Source organism: Prionailurus viverrinus, chromosome A1, assembly GCF_022837055.1.
Source record: "Prionailurus viverrinus isolate Anna chromosome A1, UM_Priviv_1.0, whole genome shotgun sequence".
Lineage (NCBI taxonomy): Eukaryota > Metazoa > Chordata > Mammalia > Carnivora > Felidae > Prionailurus > Prionailurus viverrinus.
Window position 1 is genome coordinate 68,145,425 of NC_062561.1, and position 12,056 is coordinate 68,157,480.

General features: G+C 38.8%; 1 protein-coding gene across 2 annotated transcripts in view; it reads right to left on the reverse strand.

Annotated features, from left to right (window-relative positions):
• Positions 1-12,056, reverse strand: part of UGGT2 (UDP-glucose glycoprotein glucosyltransferase 2) — a 191,250-nt gene that overhangs the window by 121,690 nt on the left and 57,504 nt on the right. For both annotated transcript variants that reach the window (XR_007154714.1, XM_047870316.1), the window contains exon 10: positions 10,399-10,459. Coding sequence is in view for 1 of the 2 variants with exons in the window: in XM_047870316.1 (XP_047726272.1) it covers positions 10,399-10,459 (61 nt within the window). In the remaining variant the exon portion in view is untranslated. The remainder of the gene's footprint in view (positions 1-10,398; positions 10,460-12,056) is intronic.

Sequence of the window (12,056 nt, forward strand, 5' to 3'; positions counted from 1 at the left end):
CTGGAAAACAGTGTGGAGGTTCCTCAAAAAATTAAAAATAGAACTACCCTATGACCCAGCAACAGCACTACTAGGAATTTAGCCAAAGGATACAGGAGTGCTGATTCATAGGGGCACATGTACCCTAATGTTTATAGAAGCGCTTTCAACAATAGCCAAATTATAGAAAGAGCCCAAATGTCCATTAACTGATGAATGGATAAAGATGTGGTTTATATATACAATACTGCTTGGCAATGAGAAATAATGAAATCCTGTCATTTGCAGCAATGTGGATGAAACTGGAAGGTATTATGTTGAGTAAAATAAGTCAGTTAGAGAAGGACAGATATCATATGTTTTCATTCATGTGGATTTTGAGAAACTTAACACAAGACCATGGAAAAGGGAAAGGGAAAAAAAATAGTTACAAACAGGGAGGGAGACAAACCGTAAGAGACTCTTAAATACAGAGAACAATCTGAGGGTTGATGGGGGGGGGTGGGTAGAGGGGAAAATGGGTGATGGGCATTGAGGTGGGCACTTGTTGGTATGAGCACTGGGTGTTGTATGTAAGCAATGAACCATGGGAATCTACCCCAAAAACCAAGAGCACACTTTACACACTGTATGTTAGCCAATTTGACAATAAATTATATTAAAAAAAATAAAGCAGAGGCTGAAAAAAAAAGAGGGAATACATTGTAACATATCCCTTTAACCACCAACAGAGCTGGGCCATTACCAGAAACTAAAAAAATTCCAACTGGGTGGATCCCAGAAGACTGGTAGAGCTTTATCATGGTAAATTTGCTTATAAACACATCTGGAGGGAGGCCCCCAAGCTGAAACTGCATCCATTCTGGATTTAAAATTTGAAGTCAGATATATTGTAATATAGAAGAGGTTCTCCCTCCCCTGCCCCCAGGATGAGTGATGAGAGAATATAAGATTCTAAAGAAAATGTTTTACAGAAGAACTTTTGGGAAGGATATTCTAATCTTGGGATTTTCTCAAGAATTCTAAAATTGCTGTCTCTTCTAAGTAATTAGTTCACATAATTAGAAAAGGTGTGAGCTTTTATTTGAATTAGATATAATCCTTTACTTGGATCTTGTATTTAAATACCTGCATTTGATTATGTAATTATGAAATTGAAACAATCTGTTTTACACTGCTGAAGTAAAAAACAACAAAACAACAACAAAGCTACCAGATCACCCTATCATATCTCCATTTTATTCCCCCAAACCAAAAAATGTTACAGCTCTTACAAGCAAATAAGAACAGATACACAGTAGACTGACATTTAATTTAAAACCAGGAAAAGCAGCTTCTGGTAAATCTCTGATCAAAATAACAATTCTGAACTTCGAAGGGAAATGTGCCATAGTTTGGAGTGAAATCAGTTGCCTCCTGAATAAAATCAAACCCAAATATACTTATGTACCTTCAGCGCAGTCATAATATTTCCAGAAAAATCTCTGCATGAGTTCAAAGTCAAACCACATAAAAACCTCTACACAATTCTCATGCCCATTCTGCAACCTTTCACTCTGTCTCCCAGCCTCTCTTTGTGGCCCGTAGAGGTGACCGGGGTTTTTTTCCCCCCAGTTTCTCGTTCATCCTTCCGGTGTCCCTTTATGCAAACACTAATATGTCCAGATATACATCTCGTTTTCCCTGCTTTCTTTCACAAAAGATAGATCCGCTCGCTGATTACACTATCAAACTTTCTAATTTTTAAAATCTGGTGTCTCAGTTTAACTTGGACCTGTATTTCTATTAGGAGTGAAGACAGATCATCTTTCTACATATTTAATGACCACTATTATTTCTTTCTTATGCATAAACCTCTGGTTTACACGTTTTGTGGGAACTGTACTCTTTGGTGTGTGGGGAGGATATGTCACAGCAGTGACGTACATCATGATTGTTCCAGTGCTCAGTCCACACTCAGGAACACTGCAAGGGATCCTGGGATTCCCGGCCTCTAGTCCCCACCACCCTCGTCTCCGTTTTTTTAGGTACCACTCACATGCCCCACACGGTAGCAGGTAACATGCACTACTGGCCCAAACCCATTTAGCCAAGATTAATGACAGGAAAGCCATTACCATTCTTGTCCTTCTCCCAGCATGCTCCAAGGGAGATGGCTGAGACAGCAATATACACCACGGTTCCTTAGTTTACGGATTAAATTCAGATTTCTTGCTCTGAAATCAAAGCTTATTTCAAAATTACTTCACTGATACCAAATGGAGGAGAGGTAGAAAGGTGATGGCAGTGGTGGCCCCAGTGGCCCTGAGCAGGCTGGAGTGACAATCCATGATGGCATGAACAGTCTGTGCTGGTGTCCCCACGGGGCAGGTCCCTACTGTTCTTTTAAATTTTCCACAGTATCCCTGGCTATTATTCCTTGCCTATCTTTTCCATGTGAAGTTTTAGATTTGTCAAGTTTCAGAAAAAAAAAGTCACCTTTGGTATTTTTATAGGTTCTGATTACAACTATAAATTAACTTAGAATTGACTTCGTTGTCAAGATGCTGTTTATGTTACTATTATAAATGGAGTCTTTCTCTCTTCTAACATCTGCCAACAAGTTGTTTGAACTACTTGTTTGCAATATTTGGAACCCACTGATTTCTCTATATATTAGTCGTGTAACCTATTACCTTTTGTTGGGGACTAAAGCACGTCCCTCTCCAAATTCAAATAACGGAAGCCCTCAACCCCGATGTGACTGTATTTAGTGACAGGACCTACAGAGATGTAATTACAGTGAAATGAGGTCATGAGGGTGGTGCACTTCGTATGCACAGAAAGGCCATGTGAAGACACACCAAGGAGGTGGCTGTCTGTCTACCAACCAGGAAGACAGCCCTCACCAGAAACAGAATCTGCCAAAACCACGATCTAGGACTTGTAGGCTCCCAAAGTGTGAGAAAATAACTTGTCGAAGCCACCCAGTCCATGGAAGCCTGAGAAGACTAGAACACCTTTCTGTCTCCAGTTTTTGGCTTTTTCACAGATTCTCTTATGCTGCATTTCCCCCCAATTTTTATACTTCTAACATGTTTCTCTTAACTAATCATGTTGGCTAACAGCTAATACAATGATAAATTACAACGACAATAATGAGCTTCATTGTCTTGTTCCTGATTTTGGTAAATATACAGCTGTTTATGTTGCTATCATAAATGGAGTCTTTTTCTTTACTCTCTGACATCTTTTCCAATAGTAAGACGGTTTTTAAGCTGAGATACACACAAATATACATGTGCACACTTTAAAAAAAGGTCTCATTGATTTATGAAGTTTTTAAAAATGTTTTTACAGTCAGGAATAGATCTTGAATTGTGTAAAATGCTTCTCAGCATCTATGGAGAAAATCGTGCCAATTTACAACAAATATCCAATGATATTATTATACGAATAGACTTCCTAATATTGAACCATCCTTGCATTCAAGTAAACTTGATTATGGCATATTATCCTTTTATTAGTTTCACTATTTTTGTCTTTTAGTGCATTAATTTTTACCCTGTATTATTTTCTTCTGCTTTCTTTTGATTTTCTTTATTGCTTTTACTAACCTTTTAGGTCCTAAATTTAATTCCTTTATTTTTAATCTTTTATTTTTACTGATGTAAGATTTTAAGGCTTTTCTCTGAACTTTGTTTTGTGCCCCAAATATTCTAATAGCTTGTCTTTTTAAAATTTATCAAGAATACTGCAATTTTGATGTGTATTTTATTTTCCCTTCTACTTAAGAGTAAACAAAGTTTTAATCTCCCAGAGAAGAAGCCATGTTCTCCTGATTTTTTTTTTTAATCAACTTCCAGTTTGAGTGCACAGGGATGAAAGAATGTTTTTTTCTATTATATCTGCTTTCTAGTTTTTTTTGGGGGGGGTCATTCCTCCATAACAATTTGAGAAAAGACTTTTCTCTGTTATCAGGATATAAAATTTATTATATATCTGTAACACCTATCACATTGATAATGTTTGGTCGTATCTTTGATTTTTGACTACATCAGTCTTAGGTAAATTCTGTTTTTCCTTCCATCTCCAGTAGTTTGTTTTATGAATATTCCTACAGTGCTTTGATGGATAGATATTAATAATTGTTACACTTTCATCAGTCTCATACAGGGCCATTTTTTGCTCATTAATACTTTCAGGCCTGAACCTAGCTTTATGCTTTTAAGATCACTACCCCTGTAACACAGTATTTGCTTGGTCTACCACTGCCCCATCTTTAATCTTTAACATTTCTGAATTAGTTTAAGAGTTATTTCACATTTATTAGCCTAATGATTCAAACTGACACCTCTTGGTAATGTCAAGTTTATTTACATTGGTTGATATGACAGAGTAGCTGCAACTGTCATTCTTCCATGTTGCATTCACTCTTTCCAGGTGTGTTTCTAAAATTCATTCATAAATGGATTGTGGGGGGGGGTGCATGTACATTTCTTTTTTTAGGTTCTTTTCCAAGGGAAGATTTAGATCTCTGTTCCACTAGCTACTCTTACACATGTATCTTCATGTAATACCCTCAGCTCTTTAAAAGGTATCTAATGATGCTATTATAAAAAATAGTTTTTAACCTCTTCCTGCTCTTGCACAGCCCACTTTTACTCAATAGCTTTCTACTCATTAGTGGCTAACTGCGCACTTTTAAGTATGTTTAGGCTCCACTGCGTGATTTTTCAGCTTTAATCCACTCCCATGATTCCCGAGTATCTCCGTTAAGGCAGTCAGCAAATTTATTCTATTTACTACCTCCCTACTTGTATTAGTTGCAATATTTTACTATGTCAGAGTGGGCGCTATTTATATACTGCAGCATCGCCCTTTCCCTCACCTGCGTCTCTGTTTTAGTTGGACAATAAACTCATTCAATGTCCAACTAGGCAGTTTTTCTGCCAAAGCATCTTCTATGAGTTCTTGATCAGAAGAAATTCCTCAGGGAGCATGCTTTCCCTGAATTCTTGTTGTTCAACATTTTTTGTAGTCTATATATGCATATCTATCTGAGAGCTAGTTTGAAGGACAGTTTTTCTTTCTCTGAGAATCCCATAGGCAGAACTTCACGGTCTTCTGGGGTTGAATACGGTTTTTGAAAATCTGATGCCAATCTGGTTTTCTTTCTTTATAATCCTTATTGCTAAATGCACAAATAATTCCTTTTTTCCTACAGCCTTTCTTTATTTTGATGATTCTCGGTCAATTTTCCTAGTTATATGGTGTATCCTTTAAATAATGTGGATTCAAGTCTTTTATTTCAGAAAATGGTTTAATTACAGTTTTAAACATTTGCTCTGTCCCTTTGTTTGGTTTTCTATTTCAGAAACTCTACTATAGGAATGCTGGATTTCCTTTACCTGCCTTTTAATTATCATCTGTCTTGAATCTTTTCTGCTTTCTTTTCATTTCTTAATTCTATCCACTATGTCTTCTATGGGGTTTTCTAGAAATTCAATTCTCCCTTGTGCCTGCCATTTGTAGTTTTAGCTTTTACTTCTGAAATGGTTGCTTTCTATATCTTTGCAAAGCCCTCCCAGCTCTGGTTTCCCATTCTCTGGTCCTATTCTTGGCCCATCTTCGCTGTGAGTCACTGTAATTCTGTACTGTGTTGCTTCTCGACTTCAGTAGCTTTTCAAGCACACATCTGAATGTCGTGTTGCAATCTTCCTCTGCTTAGTGAGGTTTCTTCATTTACAGTGTAATTCTGCTCCTCCTTTCCCCCTTTACAGGGAGATCTTTACATGGATGTAGTAGTTCTAGCTTTCTGATAAGCATATCTGAATCACTTAGATTTTCTCACACTAGACATTAGCAGAGGAGATGGTTTGGGAGTGAAAGAGGCAAAATTAGCCTTCCAGGTTTCCTGCTTTGAAGTTTCCTTATTGTCATCAACAGTTTCAGCTGGGTCACCCAATGTAGACAGTCTTCCTCATATTCTCAAATATTAGCCCAGCTGAGAGGCTCTAATCACCAGGCACTTTTTCTCTTCACTTTGCCACTAAAGGATGATGACCTGGTCTCTTGGATGAACCACCCCACCCCCACCCCCCAGCTAGATTTTCTGAAATCTGCCACTTCCGTGCACTTCACATGACTCCTCTTTCCCCCTCCTGCAGCTGATGTGTGTGTGTGTGTTTTTAATTTTTATGAGAAATAGAGATCATGCAAGCATGAGCAGGGGCAGGGGAAGGGCAGAGGGGGAGAGAGAGAGAGAATCTTAAGCAGACTCCACACAGAGCCCGATGTGGGGCTCAATCCCAAGACCCTGGGATCATGACCTGAGCCAAAATCAGGAGTCAGACGCTCAACACACTGAGCCACCCAGGCGCCCCTCTCCTACTTGTTTTTAATCCTGCCCACCCCAGTGTTCCTACTCAGAGTGGAGCCCTCTCCTTTGAGGGTGAGTACTTGCTGATGATTGCTGGGATTGTCATGCTGGGTCTCCTGCCATGTTCCATTCTTCCCCTCCATGCAACTGTAGCTTTATACTTAAGTTCTACTGGTGCTGGCATTTTCCACCACACACAAAACTGAGAGTTTGTAGGCTTTTGCCTTCTGATAGTTTTGCTGAAAACGTGGTTTCATTCTTTTTGTCGCTATATATGAATTCTACTCATTTTCTTTGTTGCTCTGTATGATTTTTAGGAGAATAAATGGGACTACTTTAAACTTGGCTGCAGCCATATTTCTATTGGAACCAGTCACTATATTCTTAATAAAATGTCAACTTAGGCCAGCTTCAATTAAAAATATGATATAACTAAATAAAATTAACCATAGCCAGACTTCCTAGCTAAGTTGGTAATAAAATGCTGAACTATGCAAAAAATAAAGATATTAAAATTGAAAAGATCCAAATAATTCCTAAAAAATGAGAAGATAAAGCAAATACTAGGATTGACACATAATGTTAATTCTGGATAATGTAAATGAAAGAATGACCTTTTTTAAATGTAATATTAGAATAACTCTTTCTGTAAGAATTCTAACCTTAAACTTGTCATTTTGACTACATTCCCATGATTTCTGCCATCTTATAGTTGTATATATTTACAAAATATGCTCACAGATTATTCTAATCTGAACTGTGTAATTACATTTTACAGAAGAGGTTTAAAGAGAACTTCTCAAAGCTAGTACCAGGAACTAAACCCACAACTTCTGCCTTTCTCTCCTATTTCCATAGCTACTTTATTCCTTCACCTTTTCCAATAGCCCTAAAATCACCCTTTTATAGAGCAACAGACATTATTCTGCATTTCTTTGAAACATAGAAACAGTGTTTAACAGTTTCAGGAGCATAAGATAAAATACAATTTAGCAAACGGGAAAGTAATGTATAAAGCTTAATTATATTTGATATTACAGTATCCAAGTTCTTAATATAAAGAATCCCCGAATCTCAGTGGCTTCCCAGAGGAAACACTGATTTCTTGTTCATATCACATATTCACACCTTCAATTATCTTTGGCTCACCCCAGGGCCTTTTTCATTTCAGGTGCCAGACCAGGAGAGCAGCCTCTATGTGGGAGAGGCAGAGAGAGAGAGAGAGGGAGAGAGAGAGGGAGAGAGAGAGAGAGAGAGAGGGTGGGAGGGCGAGGGTGGGAGGGCGGGCGAGCGAGGGCGGGCGAGCGAGGGCGGGAGAGGGAGGGAGAGGGAGGGAGAGGGAGGGAGAGGGAGGGAGAGGGTGGGAGAGGGAGGGAGAGGGAGGGGAGGGAGAGGGAGAGAGAGGGAGGGGAGAGAGAGGGAGAGGGAGAGAGAGGGAGAGGGAGGGAGAGGGAGGGGAGAGAGAGGGAGAGGGAGAGAGAGGGTGGGAGAGGGTGGGAGAGAGAGGGAGAGGGTGGGAGAGAGAGGGAGAGGGAGAGAGAGGGAGAGAGAGGGAGAGAGAGGGAGAGGGAGGGAGAGGGAGAGGGAGAGAGAGGGAGAGAGAGGGAGAGGGAGAGGGAGAGGGTGGGAGAGAGAGGGTGGGAGAGAGAGGGAGAGAGAGGGAGAGTGCAGAAGCCAAAAGTCAACGAAACCACAAAGCTGCTGCTCGCACATGACATGTGTATTTGCTCATTTCATATTAGTTAAAGCAAGTCACAAGTGACATGGTATCAGTCAACATCGTAGGGGCAGAGGAGCAGACTCCTCTGACAGAGGGAAGAGAGTGACTATTTGTGAATAATAACATAATCCATCTCAATACTTCATGTTTTCCCTCTGCAAATATACCAACCAATGATCTTAAATTTTTAAATTGTCCTTCCCTATGACTTTCTATTTACTAGTAATATGAAACCTTTGGTCATAAAGTACTATCGTGAAAGTAACATAGTCTCTCCCCACTTTAGGTTTCCCTGTTGATTTCTGTAGAGGAATGACAGTTTACACTAGACTCCTCATACCCACCTGGTTTTATTAAATGCAATTTTCTAAATTTTGTATGATGTTCTTCTGGAAATAGCAGTCATTCAAGAATTTTTAGAAGAAAAGAAACTACACCAAAATTTCTCAATCTCCTCAAATACCTTGTTTTCTAATCACCTAGCAAGATGTTTGGCACCTGAACAAATTCAAAGTGCTTATGAAATTGACCTGAAATGAACTGTCTATCAGAGCACAAATTCTGGTTCTTTTACCAACTCTGTGACCCAACAGAAATCACTGGATCCCATTTTATACACTGGGATATTAATGACTCCTATACTCTCTCTCTCTAGAACACTTAAAAAAACTACCTAATGCTAAACATTCAATGTATTACAGATAACATGTAAACATTCAACAGTTTTCAATTCAACCGGTATTTCTGAGGGAATGGGCTGTATCAGGTACCATACTCATTCAAGCCTCTAGATTCAGAGTTTCCTGATCTACTCATTTCTATCAACTTCCACTTCCACTCTGCTGCAGCAACTAGCTTTAGCAGTCACCCTGCGATCATGAGGTCATACGGGTCTACCTGAGAAAATCTGGGTCTTCAGTTCCAGTTACTTCTCTTTCATTCTCACAGTATTTCTTCTGTAACCTCATGAAGTCCTCCAGCATTTGGACCCCAAATCACAACTTGATGTTCTGATGACATGAACACCCTCTCTGGACTATTAAATGGGCAAAAAAATATACTGGACTGGGTGAAGCCACTGAAACTTCGGCATCCTTTATTTCTCCTCCCTTTTCTACCCTCTCTTCTTTTCCTGCTGCAGGTGGCACTATTCAAACAAAATTCACTATTAGTACAGGAGCTTTTATAAGAAAATCACTCTGTTCAAAGAATGGTAAGAGCAATTAGGAAAATTGGAGAAAGGAGTAATACCACAACCATTTTGGGAGGATAAACAATAATTTCTCAGGTGGTAAGCTAGGCAAAGAATATCGTACATAGGGATGATGTGTGATGGTTCCCAACACTCGTGCTCCAAATGTGAACTATGCATCTACTCCTTCATTATTACTGCTGTAGTTGCTGGCCGCCATCACAAGAGCTGGTACCTACTGAGAGTTCATTCTGCTTCTGTGTGACAGGCACGGTTGCCTGGCTAAGTTAACCCACTTTGCTACCTCCATTACTAGAAAAGTGAACACTACTTTTCTAGCCTCCCTTACAGCTAGAGATAGCCATAGGACAAAATTCTGGCCAGTGAGTTGGAAGTCAGACAGGTGATGCGTTCCAGGAAGGCGTTACGGAGGATTAATGTGGTATTTAATACCGTCTTCCTGCCTCTTTCTGCTTTAAATACAAATAAGAAGTCTAAAGCTGTGGCCATAGAAGGAGTAAACCATGTCTGTAACTGCTCACTCTGAGACTTCTTTTACGTCAGAAAAACAAACTCCTACTGTTCAGCGCCCCGTGCGTCTTGTATTTCTTTAAGCCAAGGCAGTCCTATGTAATGAAGCCAGGCAGTGTTCGAAGCACTTCACAAATAGCACACAACTAGGATCATTTGGGTTCTTACTGTGACTTAAGAGACCACTTGGCAGAATCTTATCAAATTACTGATCAATTGTGCCCTTTATGCCACAGGATTCTAATGATGTTCCAGCAGTCCAAACCTGACTCAGGCCTTACAAGCTTTTAAAGAAAAACTGATCATGAGAAACAGAGTAATTAACTCACAGCTTTATTCTTTGTCCTGTAAAGACAACCATACTATGTGGGCAGAAGGTCCGAAGCATAGGGTGAATGAAGAAGTAGGTAAGATGTATGTCAGAGGAGACTTGCTGTTATCACAGACTGTGAGCTATATAAAGTAGACAATCTAAAAGTGGAAAATCTGAACTGTTCTAATAATCAAAAAGCACAAATTAACATTTTCTTTTATGTATGGAAACTGAAGATCCAAAGTCTAAAACCGTTGATATTAGTGTAGTCAATTTTTTTTAAAAAAAGAATTCAAACAAACCTTTTGGTTTCCCTGTATTTCCTCCCTCATAAGAGGATTTACAGCAACTCTGGTCAGAGATCTGGAAAAAAAAATACTGATATAATTCATTTTTACTTAAATGTTTAGGACAATCTATAATTCAGTATAATATAATACTCTGGATAAGAACCTAAAAACTCAGAATGCTTCACGACCAAAAGTGCACATTTCCATGTAGCTATTGGACAACTGGCACCACGGCTCTCCTTTGACAAGGGTGTCTGACTGTGTCTGATTCAGGTGGATTCAAGACTGACAGGAGCTCGTGCACACCTGGGTGATGGACCGAGTTGCTGAGTCACTATATTGTATACCTGAAACTAACACGACACTGTATGTTAACTACACTGGAATTAAATAATTAAAAAAAAAAAAAGAGTTCATGGGCACAACTGTATGCATTAGGTACAGTCGGAACTTGTTTACTACTAGATACTTTTCAGATATACTTGACTGAAAATGCTATTTTGTGCTGTTTGGCCCATTCAGAGAAACTTTGTATAAAATAACCAATATGACACATGTGTCAATGCAAACAAATTTCAAAATACTTGCACATAAAAAAGAGTTTTGGTAAACCTGGGATCTTTACCAGAGTATGTAAGCTCTAAATGACTAACAATACTGACTTCCTCCATATCCACTCTTGAAGAACTTAGAACTCCCTCATAACTTAAAGAGATTTTTTTAAACAAGTTTATTAACTACATTTATTTGACTTGATAACTCCTAGGATAATTAGTTACATATTTGTCAGTTTTATGCAAACAATTTAAAAATTAAAAGACCGTTAATGCAGAGTTCTGCTTTAAAATAAAACTCCCACAAAAAGTGTATATTATCTCCTAAAATTTGGCAGCATTTAAGAGGAATTACAATGTATAATTTGGTATCACAAGTTTTTCATCTATTTAGCAGATATTTTAACAAACATTTAGTAATGGTCTATCAAGTGGCTTTACAGATATGCTCAAGCCTGTAAGTTAGCCATTCAGCAGTGTTACCATAGTTTGCATTCTTTTTAAATGATCAACCACAAATTAAGAGCAGAGTTTAGCCCACAACCTTGAGTTGCAACTGACTTACAGTCAAAAGAGTGAACAATCTTCTTAACACTGAAGTTATTTTACTTTATTTGTATTTGATCTAGTAATTTCAAAAACAGCAGTGTAACTAAACATTTATACACATATGCACATTTCAAGTTTTAAGTATGCAAGTACTGACTTCTCAAATTCTTGGCTCTTTAAAATTAACAGAAGAGTCATCAATATATTGATTCTTAACCTGTAACTGAGTTGGTGCATCTCTCTATTTTCAGGGTCCCCTAGAAAGGTTGTTACCTTTTGGCCAACTATGTGCTAGTTATTTACCCACAAAGGAACGAATATCTAGATTTAAGATTCAATACTTTGCACTGTGGATAAATGTACAGCAAAACGCATGAGGCAAAGAGAGGTCTGGTGATCACCCACGGGCTAAGAGAGGGTGCTGCTCATGCAGGGGTGCTCTCCCCTCTCCTCAGGAAAACGCTGCTATGCTAGCCACACACTCCACGTCTTCAAGAGAAGCTAACTTATTTTCTGTTTTACTGGTTGCTTATAATTTCCCATCCTGTCATTCCTAACCAGACTACA